Source organism: Pan troglodytes, chromosome 22, assembly GCF_028858775.2.
Source record: "Pan troglodytes isolate AG18354 chromosome 22, NHGRI_mPanTro3-v2.0_pri, whole genome shotgun sequence".
In the NCBI taxonomy this organism is placed as follows: Eukaryota; Metazoa; Chordata; class Mammalia; order Primates; family Hominidae; genus Pan; species Pan troglodytes.
In genome coordinates, this window is record NC_072420.2 from 2,708,085 (window position 1) to 2,723,083 (window position 14,999).

General features: G+C 38.5%; 1 protein-coding gene and 1 pseudogene across 1 annotated transcript; both read left to right on the forward strand.

The window, feature by feature from the left end:
* Window positions 1-5,770: 5,770 nt before the first annotated feature.
* Window positions 5,771-11,109, forward strand: LOC104004661 (C-terminal-binding protein 2-like; annotated as a pseudogene).
* Window positions 11,110-11,323: 214 nt separating this feature from the next.
* LOC129138286 (protein VCF2-like) lies at window positions 11,324-12,656 on the forward strand. The gene has a single exon (XM_054675121.2). The coding sequence runs from the start codon at window positions 11,503-11,505 to the stop codon at window positions 11,632-11,634; it is 132 nt and encodes a 43-aa protein (XP_054531096.1). The 5' UTR covers window positions 11,324-11,502; the 3' UTR covers window positions 11,635-12,656.
* Window positions 12,657-14,999: the final 2,343 nt, after the last annotated feature.

Sequence of the window (14,999 nt, forward strand, 5' to 3'; positions counted from 1 at the left end):
CGCTAGGCGTACCCAAAGCGGGCAGAAGGCTCCTCAGGGGAAGGTAAGGTTTGAGGGAGTGCAGGTGAGGCACCTGTGGCAGAAAAAAAAAAAAAAAAAAACGCAAAACAAAAAAGAAACTCGCCGCCAAGAAGCGTTCCTGGTTCCCCCACGGACGAAAGTGCCTTCCCATCAGTCCCTGCACTGGGCCTTGGAGACTCCGGCGTCCCTGGTTCGAACCCAGGGAGCGACTCAGGCCCGCGAGGGGTACCCCAAAGCGGGCAGAAGGCCCCTGAGGGGAAGGTTAGGTTTGAGGCAGGGGATGTGAGGCACGTGTGGCAGGAAAAAAAAAAAAAATCGCGCCGAGAAGCGGGGCCTGGGTCCCCCATGCACGAAACTGCCTTCCCTTCAACCCCTGTTCTGGGTCCCAGGGAACCTGGCACCCCTGATTCGAACCCATGGAACTTCTCAGGCCAGCTAGGGGTACCCCAAAGCGGGCAGAAGGCCCCTGAGGTGAAGGTAAGTTTTGAGGGAGGGGAGGTGAAGCACCTGTGTCAGGGAAAAAAAAAAAACAAAAAAACCGCGCCTCCGAGAAGCGTTCCTGGGTCTCCCACGGACGAAAGTGCCTTCCCATCAGCCCCTGCACATGGCCCCGGACCCTGGTTCGAACCCAGGGAGCGTCTCGGTCCCGCTATGGGTACCCCAAAGCGGGCAGAAGGCCCCTGAGGGGAAGGTTAGGTTTGAGGGAGGGGAGGTGAGTCACATGTGGCAGGGAAAAAAAAAAAAGAAAAGAAAAACCTCACAGCCGAGAAGCGGGGCCTGTGTCCCCCATGCACGAAAGTGCCTTCTCATCAGCCCTTGCTCACGGCCCCGGGACCGTAGCGTACCTGGTTCGAAACCAGGGTGCAAACAAAACTATTATCAGATTGAACAGGCAACCTACAGAATGGGAGAGAATTTTTTCAATCTACCCATCTGACAAAGGGCTAATATCAAGAATCTAAAAATAGTTAAAACAAATTTACAAGAAAAAAAAACAACCCCATCAAAAAGTGGGCAAAGGATATAACAGACACTTTTCAAAGGAAGACATTTATGCAGCCAACAGACATATGAAAAATTGCTCATCATTGGTCATCAGAGAAATGCGAATCAAATCCACAATGAGATACCATCTCACGCCAGTTAGAATGGCGATCTTTAAAATTTCAGGAAACAACAGATGCTGGAGAGGATGTGGAAAAATAGAAACACTTTTACACTGTGGGTAGGAGTGTAAATTAGTTCAACCATTGTGGAAGACAGTGTGGTGATTCCTCAGGGATCTAGAACCAGAAATACCTTTTGACTCATCAATCCCATTACTGGGTATATACCCAAAGAGTTATAAATCATGCTACTATAAAGACACACACACGCATATGTTTATTGCGGCATTATTCACAATAGCAAAGTCTTGGAACCAACCCAAATGTCCATCAATGATAGATTGGATTAAGAAATTGTGGAGCATATACAGCATGGAATACTATGCGGCCATAAAAAGGATGGGTTCATGTCCTTTACAGGGACATGGATGAAGATGGAAACCATCATTCTCAGCAAACTATCACAAGGACAGAAAACCAAACACCGCATGTTCTCACTTATAGGTTGGAGTTGAACAATGAGAACACATGGACACAGGGCGGGGAACATCTCACATTGGGGCCTGTTTGGGGGTGAGGGACTATGAAAGGAATAGCGTTAGGAGAAATACCTAATGTAAATGATGAGTTGATGGGAGCAGCAAACCAACATGGCACATATATACCTGTGTAACAAACCTGCACGTTCTGCACATGTACCCTAGAACTTAAAGTATAATAAAAAAATTGAATGTTACATACTATAATTTCTGACCAAAAAGGATTAAAACTAGCAATCGATAACAGAAGAAAATTCATAAAATTCACAAATATGTAAAAATTAAGCAATTTACTCTTGAACATGCTTTTGTTCAACAGTTAGAAAACTTAATATTTTGAACATGTCTATAATGCCAAAAGTGACCTACAGATTTAATACAATCCCTATAAAATTCTTAATTTTATTTTTGACAGATACAGAAAATGTGACTCCTGAAAGTATATGGAATTTCAGGAGACCACAAAGAACTCTATAGTTTTCAAAAAGAGAAAAATTTTGGAAACATTACAATTCCTGTTTTCAAAACCTGTTACAAATCTACAGTAATCTAAGTAGTTTGTTACTGGCATAAAGACAGACAAATAGACTAATAAAACAGAATGCAAAAAAGATGTAAATGCTCACATATTTATTGTAGCTTTACTTACAAAAATCAATAGGTTAAAGCAATCCATACTTCCTTCAACAAACAAATGAATGGGTACAATTTGGAATATAAAAACAATAGAATATTACCCAGCTTTTGAAAAGAAGAAAACCTTTTGTCTATAATAAAAATAAAATCTTGATGACATTATGCTAAATAAAATAAGCCAGCTACAAGACAGATACTGAGTGTATCCACATGTATAAAATATCTAAAGTAGTAACATCCTTAGAAACAGAGAATGAGATAGCATTTGTAAAGGGCTGAACAAAGAAGACAGGCAGTTGTTTCAGGTGTATTGAGTTTTAGTTTTGTAAGATAAAAATGTTCTAGAGTTATGTCGAATAATGTCAATGTGCTGAAAAGTCTAAACTATATAATTATTGTCATTGTAAATTATTGTAAAATTGTAAATAATTGTCAATTTTATATGTTTCTTATAACAATGTAAACAATAATAATATCTAAGTGAGATACCGTTTTAATGCATTTCAATAATTATCTTCAGGACCTCGGCAAAACCTGAGTCCTGTCCTCTCGCTTTCCTCCCCGTACACAGCGAGCTTCACCACTTGCTCCGCACCTTCTCCATCAACTACTACCTGTCCCTGGGATCTGTCCAGTCGCCCAGCTAAAGTGCTCAGCAGGTCAGCAGCGCGGAGAGCTTCTATGCAGGCATGGGGTCTGGGGCTCCTGGATCTCTGTGTCCCATTTCACAGAGATTGCCACCTACTGCCGCCTGCTAGAAGATAGGGAGGACTTCAATCTTGGTGGTATTCTGGACAGCAGCAAATACCTGTAAAGCCTCCAAAAGACCAACACCCACAGGATAGTGGACGGCAAAATGGTGTCTGAGACCAACATCACAGACGTCCTGAGGTGCTAAGCCAGCAGAAGCAAGGTCCCTTTGCGGAGCAGGAGGGCAATAAAAACTTCTGTGGTCAAAAAAAAAAAAAAAAAAAAAATTACCCTCGCATCACAGAGGTGTTTTCCTCACGCAAACGTAATATAGATTCATTAATACATAGATGTGGAAATTAGGGCAATTTCCACAACTACTCACCCAGAGAGGATTAAAAAAATAATTGACCACCAACTAATTAAATAAATACAGAAGTCATAAATAAAGCATGGGTAATGTTTATACAGTCAAACGAACAGAGAATTATGTTGGCAATACACATATGGTTGATTCATATTTGACTTTTTTCTACACTCTTTTAAAGTGTACACAGTTAAATATAGTCATAAAAAATTATAACATATAAGCAGAAACTAAAAACACAATTAAATGATGTAAGACAGCCTATCCTAACAGGAAAATACAGGAATATAAAATATTACAAAACAAAATTGGATAAACATTAACCTGTGAAATACTGAATAAACAAATCATGCAACTGAAGAAGACTCTTTCTAGATAACTGAAATATTCGACCATAACTGGACACCCATAAAGAACAGATTTTGAATTATTAGCATATGGTTAGAGTAACAAAATTTCACAACAAATGCATTATAATCTTCTATAAAGAACATTTAGAAGAAAATTTTAATGAAGATTTCAATGATATTAGAGAACAGAGTCTCGCTCTGTTACCCAGGCTGGAGTGTAGTGGCGAGACCTCAGCTCACTGCATCCTCCACCTACCAGGCTCAAGCAATTCTCTGCCCCAGCCTCCCGAGTAGCTGGGATTATAGGCACCCGCCCCCATGCCCTGCTCATTCTTTTTGTGGTTTTAGTGGAGACGGGGTTTCACCATGTTGGCCAGGCTGGTCTTGAACCCCTGACATTGTGATCCACCCACCTCAGCCTCTTAAAGTACTGGGATTACAAGCATGAGCCACCGCACTGGCCTATAATTTATTTTTTTTTAAGTAAAGAAAAGCTTTACATTTTTAAATATGGGAAAAACATGAATATTGAAAAATATGCAATGAAACACTACTATATAATAAGCAATGAGAAATAAATTATACTATCATTCAGATAATGTTGAGGAAAGTAAATAGAAACACTAATGATAAGTTTTTCTATGCAGTAAACTTAGACACACAAACTGAAATTTTATTAATATGAGGTGCATACTAATTCACTTTTTATATAACATATAAATTCAAGTATGCTATTCTGAAATCCCTGAAGCTAAAATTATAGGCTAATTTGGGATACATAAAAATCAAAAAGTGAAAACGTGCAGATCACAGTCCCACTAAGCTTTATATAAGATTAAATAATAAAGTAACTCAATAAGAAATAATGTAACAATTAAGAATTTATTCTATTCTTGGCAGGTTTCTAAGTTTTTCTATGGCATTAAGGTCTTTAAAAATTCTTTGAGGTGAGTAGATACAATAAACTATTCCACAGGTGAGGTGCTTGGCATAGAGAGTTCACGTTTTTAAGTTAATTTCTACCAAAGAAAAGAAAACTTTTTGACCTACATTACCAGAGATGAAAAAAAAGAATAAAGTGAAATAGAAGCTTCACTATATCATATGTGCTGAGGTGTTTTGGGCTCTGATAAAAGTTTTTCCGATTTTTTTGCAGGATCACATTTGAAATCATAGGACTGAAAATTATGAAGCAGAAACATTTGTCCTTGGTGTTTCTGAAATATGTGAACCAAACCCCAATGCCTGCACTTTTACTCTCAAAAACTTCTGACATGAGGCACAGATTTTTACAAAATAGCTTAATATAGAAGTCTCGCAAAATGTGCAGATTTCCCCAGATCCTCCAAAACAATGGAAAAGCACTCAGACCACAAGGCCTTCAAGGGAATAACAGAAAGAAGAGGAGAACTTTGGCTGTCACTGTGAATGCCCTGGAATGTTAGTGGAGGGACAGGAGGAGCCTTAGAAGATTTAAGAGCATAATAAGCATAGGGTAGGAAATGTCCATCTGTGGCAGCAAAAGAAGTAAATCTAGGATTTTCCAGAACCAATTTCATTGAAGCAGAACTTCCCACATAACATTTTTAAAGTTTCCTCCTTGGCCTTTGCACCTCTCATCTTTGTTATTTGTTCATTCTTGCCTATTGGGGTGATGCCTATTATTCTCTCTCTTTTTACATTCCAAAGATATTTCCTTTACTGTAGAACAGGGGCATCCAAGGGAGAATCTCACCACGACCCCAGGTCTAGAGCGCCCGGAGTCCGCGATCCCTGGGAATGGAGGCGTCTTCGGCCTGGTGTCGTGGTGAGATTCGTTGGTGGCTGCGCGATTGTGGCGGAGTTGCAAGCAAACCGGTTTCATCACCTTAAATGGTTTTGAACGAAAGAAGCTGTATTCCCTTAAAAAGACGGACAGCCCATCGTGTGAATTATAGAGTTTGTGAACAAATTTATATTGGGTTCATAGTGGCGTCAGGCACGCAGACTCCTGCGAGTTCCCCTAAGTTCTTAGAGGACTGTTTTGCCTTTTGATCTGAGAGTTGCAAAGTTCCCTAAAGAATGGCCCTTGTGGATAAGCGCTAAGTCAAGAGACAGCGATTGGACACAATTTGTGAGGAATTCGCCCCCAGATCATGAAAGTCACCCTGAACCCCGCCTCGTGGTGGCTCTGCTGGATGGACGGGACTGCACTGTGGACATGCCCATCCTGAAGGACCTGGCCACCTGGCCTTCTGTGAGGCTCAGTCCATGCAGGAGATCCACGAGAAAGTTCTAAACGAAGTCGTGGGCTCCATGATGTACCACACCTTCTCCCTCACCAGGGAGGACCTGGAAAATTTCAAGGCCCTGGGAGTGATCGTGCAGGTGGGCAGTGGCTACGACAACGTGGCCATCAAGGCTGCTGGCGAGCTCGAAATTGCTGTGTGCAGCATCCCGTCCGCAGCCGTGGAAGAGACAGCCGACTCCACCACCGGCCACATCCTCAATCTGTACTGGGGGAACAGGTCGCTGTACCAGGCACTGAGGGAAGGCAAGCGAGTTCAGAGCGTGGAGCAGATTGGCGAGGTGGCCTCAGTAAAGGCCTGCATTCGTGGGGAGATATTGGGCCTCATCGGCTTCGGTCTCACGCAGGAGGTTGCAGTTCGAGCCAAGGCCTTTGCAGGATGGGATCGAGCGGTCCCTGGGTGTGCATAGGGTCTACACCCAGCAGGATTTGCTGTATCAGAACGACTGCGTCTCCTTGCATTGCAATCTCAACGAACAAAACTACCACCTTATCCATGACTTTACCATAAAGCAGATGAGGCAGGGAGCATTCCTTGTGAACGCAGCCCGTGGTGGCCTGGTGGACGAGAAAGCCTGAGCACACACCCTCAAGGAGGGCAGAATACGAGGGGCAGCCCTCGACGTGAATGAGTCGGAACACTTTAGTTTTGCTCAGGGTCTGTTGAAAGATGCCTGGAATCTCATCTGCACTCCTCTCACTGCCTGCTACAGCCAGCAGGTGTCACTGGAGATGAGCGAGGCAGTTGCCACTGAGATCCGCCAAGCCATCATAAGTCGCAACCCGGGAAGCTTAAGAAACTGTGTGAACAAGGAATTCTTTGTCACATCAGCGCTTTGGTCCGTAATAGACCAGCAAGAAATTCATCCTGAGCTCAGTGGTGCTACCAACAGATATCTGCCAGGCATGGTGGGCGTGGCTCCAGGAGGACTTCTGCAGCCAGGGAAGGCATCATCCCTGGAGACATCCCAGTGACTGACAACCTCCCAAACAGTGGTACATCCTTCCCAAGGGCCCTCTCCCAACAGCCCACAAAACACGGGGACAATCGAGAGCATCCCAACGAGCAATAGCAGAGAATGCTGGAAGGTAATTATTCAGATATACTTGGGAACAGTGAAAAATAGATAATCTAAGAGAAAAAGAATCTGACGGCCTTTTTAGCTGATTCCGGACATATGCATCATTGTTGTTGCAGTGTTAAAACAAGAGCTAGAAAACTGACAATGTCGTCTGCTTACGGAAGCTCTGAAAGACTAGGGTGTGATTTATTAACGACCAACTTCTATTATTGTGTGTTAAGTTTTTCATCTGTGCATCAAATCACAAAGAATAAATAGAACTTTTCCCTTTATCAGTCCCTTAGGCACAGCAGGTCCTGAACACCCTGCTTATATGTTGCATCAGCAGTTCAAATATCAAAATAAAAACCATGAAGAGGAAATCTGCATCCTGTGACTTGAGTCCCTTCAGTCTACAGGGACTGGTTACCGCTTTTTGCTAATAGGAAGATTACATTACTAGAAAATGTGGAGTAAACTGCTTGCCTGTGGTAAACACCTGCATGCAAAAGATTGAAGACAGTACCGGCTCCTGTACGGAGACGCGTCTCTCACATTTGAGCTGCATATTGAGGGGCAAGTTGGTCGTAAGTTCAGTAAAAGCCGCTGATGATGCAAAAAAAAAAAAAAAAAAGTATTAAGTTTCACAAGCTGTTAGTAATCAAGTATATTTTCTCAGTTTCAGATCCTCTGCGATTTTATTGAGTGGAAAGTCTTGCGCTGAAAGGGTTCAAGAAAAATAATATTGCATTTCCTTATGTCACAGGAAACACTTTTAATGGTAACTTGTCAGACTATGAACAAACCCACTTTTTAAGATATTGATAAAGTCTTCTTTTCTTCACGTGATATTTTATACAAGAACACTTCAGATGTATTGGATGTGGCTGATTTTCACAAATCCTATTAGATTTGTATCAATTAGTTACATGTTCTATTCATAGTCTTTTGTGAATCATTGCCTTTTTGTTTAAAAAGATGGCCTATTTTGAGCCTTTGTATAAGTACATTCCTGTTTTTGTGACAAAAGAAAAACTTTAAATTTGTCCCAAAGAGAAAAATAACGGCTATCAGAAGTATGCTTTGTTTTAGTGCGAGTTACCGTTACTGTATTTGTGTATTGTAAAGGTGGACATTCTAATTACATTAAAATGTAATTAGAAAAAAGTGCTTAATGAACAAAAACAGAACATAGACAACAAAAGAATATTAGAAGTGATGCATGAAGAAAATGAGATATCAATAAAAAGATTTTTAAAAACCAAGAAAAATTGTGATTCTGAAGAACACAGTAACTGTATTAAAAATTTAATCAGCAGTCAGAAGAGCAGATTTAATAAAGCAGAAAAAATTAGACAGTTGATAACATTGCACTTATAAATACTGATTCATGAAAACAAATTTTTTAAACTGAATAGAGAAAAAATGAAAATTGGGACTTACAGCACACCACCAAGTGGACCACTGTATTTATAAAAGGAGTCTTAGAAAAACAGTATAGGAGAAAAATAATAAAGAGGATATTTTTAAAAAGTAGCTGAGAACTCCCTAGATGACAAGGTAATTAAACAAGAAGAAATCATGCTAAACAAAAACTTTCAACTGGAATAATTTCACTTCAGAAAAAAAAGTTAAGCATTTCCAAAACAAATAAAAGTTGAGTGTGTTACTAACCACTGGAACAGTGCTAAAGGAAATGTAAAAGAAAGTCTATCACGTCCAAAAATGACAATATATACTGCACAGCGTCATAAAAGCATATGAAAATAGAAAGCTCTCTATTAAAGGTAAATACATAAACAGCTATAGAAATCTCTACTGTCATAATGATGGTGCACAGAACTTTCACGTTATTGCTATGGAATTTAAAAAATGAAGCAGAAAGCTGCATAAATATGGGTTCATAGATACTCAATAAGAAAAGATAACAAGTGATATTAATAACAAAGTGGGGGTATAAAGAGGTAAAGCTTTGCATTCCATTGAAATATAGTCATTATATATTGTCATAACTTTAAGATGTTTTATGAAGTCTTTATTTCTCAAGATGATTACAAAAAAACCTGTAGATGGTATGCAGAAGCAAATGAGAAAGAAATTGAATCATGTCACTACAAAATCAATGAAGAAAAATAAAGCAGTAAGAGAAAAAAATGATAAATAACACATCTACAAGAAACACAGAAGACAATTACAAATAATAATAGTAACTTCATTAACTACAGTAATTACTTCAAATACAAAAAGTTAAATACCTTAAAGAAAATGCATAAAATGATTTAATGGATTAAGAACACAGAAGATCCAGCAATGTACTCTCTACAAGAGTCACTTTAGCTCTAAGGACTCAAATAAGTTGAAAGTAGCAGTATAAAGAAAATATATTTTATGCAAAGAGTAGCTACAATTGGAGGGGCATGGTCATAATTATATTAAACAAAATATATTTTAAGTTAAAAATTTTAAAAAGAGACAGATTGTTATTATGTAACAGTGAGATGGATTAACTTGCAAGAAATCCTTAACAATAATTTAGAAATCATATATATAATTTGAAAAATCTGCAAAAATATACCATTGGGATTTTGATAAAAATTACATTAAATTTTTATATTACTATAAATAACACTGATATCTTTCTTATTTTTTTTTTTTTTGGAGATAGAGTTTCTGTCTCCCAGGCTGGAGGACAATGGCATGATCTCGCGATTGGCTCACTTCAACCTCCGCCTCCCAGGTTCAACTGATTCTCGTCTTTCAAATATGTAAAACAAATATTGACAGAAATCAAGCAAGAAATATATAGCAATACAACAATTGCGGACTTCAAGACTCCACTTTCAATAATGACTAGAATAGTCAGATGTAATATCAGTAAGAAAGCCAAACCTGAACATTATAGACCTGACAAGCATTTACAGAACTCTGCGATCGAAAGCAGCAAAATATGCAATATTCTCAATCACACATGGTACATTCTGTTAGGATACATGTCTTATTAAATTTAAGAAAACTGAAGTCATGCAATGTAAATGAAACTAGAAATCAAAAGCAAGAAAATGTTTCAGATACGTAAATAAGAGGAAATTAAGCAAAATCTTACATATAGTCTTGCTCAAGTGTCAGGTGATTTAATATTGTTAAGATGTCAGGGCCGGCGCATGACTCATGCCTGTAATCCCAGGACTTTGGGAGGCCAAAGTGTGTGGATCACTTGAGATCAGAAGTTTGAGACTAGCCTGGCCAACATGGCAAAACCCTATCTCTACTAAAAATACAAAAGTTAGCTATACATGTTGGTGCATGACTGTAATCCCAGCTACTCTGGTGGCTGAGACTGGAGAATTGCTTGAACATGGGAAGCAGAGCTTGCAGTGAGCACAGCTCACACCACTGCCCTTCAGCCTGAGTGACTCACTAAAACTCCATCTCCAAAGGAAAAAAAAAAAGTTGTCAGTATTACCCATGATGATATAAAAATGTAATGTAATTTTCATCTAAATCCCAATGGTATTTTTTTTGCAGAATTTTTGTGTATAATTCTAAAAGTTGTTTAGGAACTGTGACTAGGCAAACATCCTTTAAAAAGGACAAAGAGTTATTACATTTTCTGATTTAAAATCATGATACAAAGCTACAAAAATAAAAACAATATGGTATTGCCACAAAAACGGATACATAGATGATGAAACAAAATAGACATCCTGGAAATAAACCCTCGCATACGTGATAAAATAATCTTCCATATGCTTTCCATGACCATGCAATAGAAAAATAAGAATCTCTTTAACAAAGAATTTTCAAAATTGAATGTTTACAGAGCAAAAATAAAGTTGGATGCTTCTTTTGTATTATATATAAAAAGAAAAGTTGTTTTTTAATGGATTTAATGCTTAAACATAAAAACTAATAAAATTCTTAGAAGTAAACATAGGGGAAAAGTTTATGACATAAGTCTTAAAACTTTGCTTAAGTATGACATCAAATTCATAAGAAACAAGGAAAAGAACAAAAAAGAAAGGAACTACATTAACCTTCAAGTATTCTAAACATCAAAGAAAACATTTAGTGGCATACAAATGTCACCTAATAAGTGGGTGAAACCTGGGCATGCTGGCTCATGCCTATAATTCTAGAAATTTAGGAGGCCAAGGCAGAACGATCATTTGAGGCCAAAAGTTTGAGACTAGCCATGAAAATATATCAAGACCCTGTCTTGTATAGGGTACATATACATACATACATATAACAAAAAAGTGTAAAAATATTTTCTAATCACATATTTGGTAGGTGTTAATTTCCGAAAGATATAAACTCCTAAAATTCAACAACAACAAAATGTTAATAACTTGATTTAGAATGGTAAATGTTTGAAATGACCTTTCTCCAAAGAAGACATAGAAATAACTAGGTATTTAAAAGGATACTCGTCCGAGGGCAGGACTATGGGAGGCTGCCCTGTACGGAAAAGAAGAAGAAATGGCAGTAAAGAGGGCAACCATCATTCCACCCAGCCCAAAAGGAATAAGAGAAACCCTATCTTTCAGGATTCTCAAGACACAGTTTTCATGGAGTGATAATGAAAGGAGCAGCAGCCGCCTTAATATCCCAGAGAGAGCAGGTGGACCAGAAGGCAACTTAAACCACATTGTTACTGGACCCAATGCAAACTTTCCCCAGTTCTTGCAAGAGGGGTATGTACCATGCTAAGGTCTTTACTCCCATATCAACCAGACCTTGAAGGAGGCTCACTTCAACAGCCTGCAGTAGTGAGGGCAAGTTCCAACATGATGAATTAGGACTTCCTTATTCCAACCTAAACTGTGTTTATAAAAGTAATTGCATACACACCAAAAAAAAGTCTATTGGTTTTTAAGTCTACATTTTAAGTAACAAGTTAATGGGCAGTTGTTTAATTGGGGTTTTACTTCACTGCTGTACTTTTAAAGGGGCTGTGAATAAATGTTTATGAAATTAAAAAAATAAAATAAAAAAATAAAAGGATACTCGACATCACTCTTCTAGAAAAATGCAAAACAAAGTCACAATAATCTATGGCCTCAAGCCGATATTTAAAATAATATGACAGCTCTTCAAAAAATTTAAAATGAGATTATTATATAATCCAGCAAACCCCCTTCTGGCTATGTACTTAAAATATACAACGCAGATCTGGAAGAGATATTTGCACAACCAAATTTATTGCAATATTATTAACACAAGCCAAAAGGCAGAAACAATCCAGATGTCCCTTGACCAATGAACAGATTAATAATAAGTGGCACATACACAAAGTCGAATATTATTCGGTCTTTAAAAAGACACATTATATGATAATTCTGGAGAAGATCATGTTAATTGAAATAAGCCAGGAACAAAGTGACAGTCTATGATTCCATTCATAATCAGGTATCTTAAGTAGACAAACTCACAGGAAAAAAAAGTTAGAATGGTGCTTGTCAAGGACTGAAGAGATGGTAAAATGGGCAGTTGTTTTATTTTTTATTTTTATTTTTTATTTTTTTTATTATACTTTAAGTTTTAGGGTACATGTGCACATTGTGCACGTTAGTTACATATGTATACATGTGCCATGCTGGTGCGCTGAACCCACTAACTCGTCATCTAGCATTAGGTATATCTCCCGATGCTATCCCTCCCCCCTCCCCCCACCCCACAACAGTCCCCAGAGTGTGATATTCCCCTTCCTGTGTCCATGGGATCTCATTGTTCAATTCCCACCTATGAGTGAGAATATGTGGTGTTTGGTTTTTTGTTCCTGCGATAGTTTACTGAGAATGATGATTTCCAATTTCATCCATGTCCCTACAAAGGACATGAACTCATCATTTTTTATGGCTGCATAGTATTCCATGGTGTATATGTGCCACATTTTCTTAATCCAGTCTATCATTGTTGGACATTTGGGTTGGTTCCAAGTCTTTGCTATTGTGAATAATGCCACAATAAACATACGCATGTGTCTTTATAGCAGCATGATTTATAGTCCTTTGGGTATATACCCAGTAATGGGATGGCTGAGTCAAATGGTATTTCTAGTTCTTGATCCCTGAGGAATCGCCACACTGACTACCACAATGGTTGAACTAGTTTACAGTCCCACCAACAGTGTAAAAGTGTTCCTATTTCTCCACATCCTCTCCAGCACCTGTTGTTTCCTGACTTTTTAATGATTGCCATTCCAACTGGTGTGAGATGGTATCTCATTGTGGTTTTGATTTGCATTTCTCTGATGGCCAGTGATGATGAGCATTTTTTCATGTGTATTTTGGCTGCATAGATGTCTTCTTTTGAGAAGTGTCTGTTCATGTCCTTCGCCCACTTTTTGATGGGGTTGTTTGTTTTTTCTTGTAAATTTGTTTGAGTTCATTGAAGATTCTGGATATTAGCCCTTTGTCAGATGAGTAGGTTGCGAAAATTTTCTCCCATTTTGTAGGTTGCCTGTTCACTCTGATGGTAGTTTCCTTTGCTGTGCAGAAGCTCTTTAGTTTAATTAGATCCCATTTGTCAATTTTGGCTTTTGTTGCCATTGCTTTTGGTGTTTTAGACATGAAGTCCTTGCCCATGTTTATGTCCTGAATGGTAATGCCTAGATTTTCTTCTAGGGTTTTTATGGTTTTAGGTCTAACGTTTAAGTCTTTAATCCATCTTGAATTGATTTTTGTATAAGGTGTAAGGAAGGGATCCAGTTTCAGCTTTCTACATATGGCTAGCCAGTTTTCCCAGTGCCATTTATTAAATAGAGAATCCCTTACCCATTGCTTGTTTTTCTCAGATTTGTCAAAGATCAGATTGTTGTAGATATGTGGCATTATTTCTGAGGGCTCTGTTCTGTTCCATTGATCTATATCTCTGTTTTGGTACCAGTACTTGCTGTTTTGGTTACTGTAGCCTTGTAGTATAGTTTGAAGTCAGGTAGTGTGATGCCTCCAGCTTTGTTCTTTTGGCTTAGGATTGACTTGGTGATGCAGGCTCTTTTTTGGTTCCATATGAACTTTAAACTAGTTTTTCCAATTCTGTGAAGAAAGTCATTGGTAGCTTGATGGGGATGGCATTGAATCTGTAAATTACGTTGGGCAGTATGGCCATTTTCACGATATTGATTCTTCCTACCCATGAGCATGGAATGTTCTTCCATTTGTTTGTATCCTCTTTTATTTCCTTGAGCAGTGGTTTGTAGTTCTCCTTGAAGAGGGCCTTCACATCCCTTGTAAGTTGGATTCTTAGGTATTTTATTCTCTTTGAAGCAATTGTGAATGGGAGTTCACTCATGATTTGGCTCTCTGTTTGTCTGTTGTTGGTGTATAAGAATGCTTGTGATTTTTGTACATTGATTTTGTATGCTGAGACTTTGCTGAAGTTGCTTATCAGCTTAAGGAGATTTTGGGCTGAGACAATGGGGTTTTCTAGATATACAATCATGTCGTCTGCAAACAGGGACAATTTGACTTCTTCTTTTCCTAATTGAATACCCTTTATTTCCTTCTCCTGCCTAATTGCCCTGGCCAGAACTTCCAACACTATGTTGAATAGGAGTGGTGAGAGAGGGCATCCCTGTCTTGTGCCAGTTTTCAAAGGGAATGCTTCCAGTTTTTGCCGATTCAGTATGATATTGACTGTGGGTTTGTCATAGATAGCTTTTATTATTTTGAAATACGTCCCATCAATACCTAATTTATTGAGAGTATTTAGCATGAAGGGTTGTTGAATTTTGTCAAAGGCTTTTTCTGCATCTATTGAGATAATCATGTGGTTTTTATCTTTGGCTCTGTTTATATGCTGGATTACATTTATTGATTTGCATATATTGAACCAGCCTTGCATCCCAAGGATGAAGCCCACTTGATCATGGTGGATAAGCTTTTTGATGTGCTGCTGGATTCGGTTTGCCAGTATTTTATTGAGGATTTTGCATCAATGT

What these genes read in the sequence shown, in the direction of transcription:
- LOC129138286 (XM_054675121.2), top strand. Translation starts at nt 11,503, where the DNA reads ATGGGAGGCTGCCCTGTACGGAAAAGAAGAAGAAATGGCAGTAAAGAG.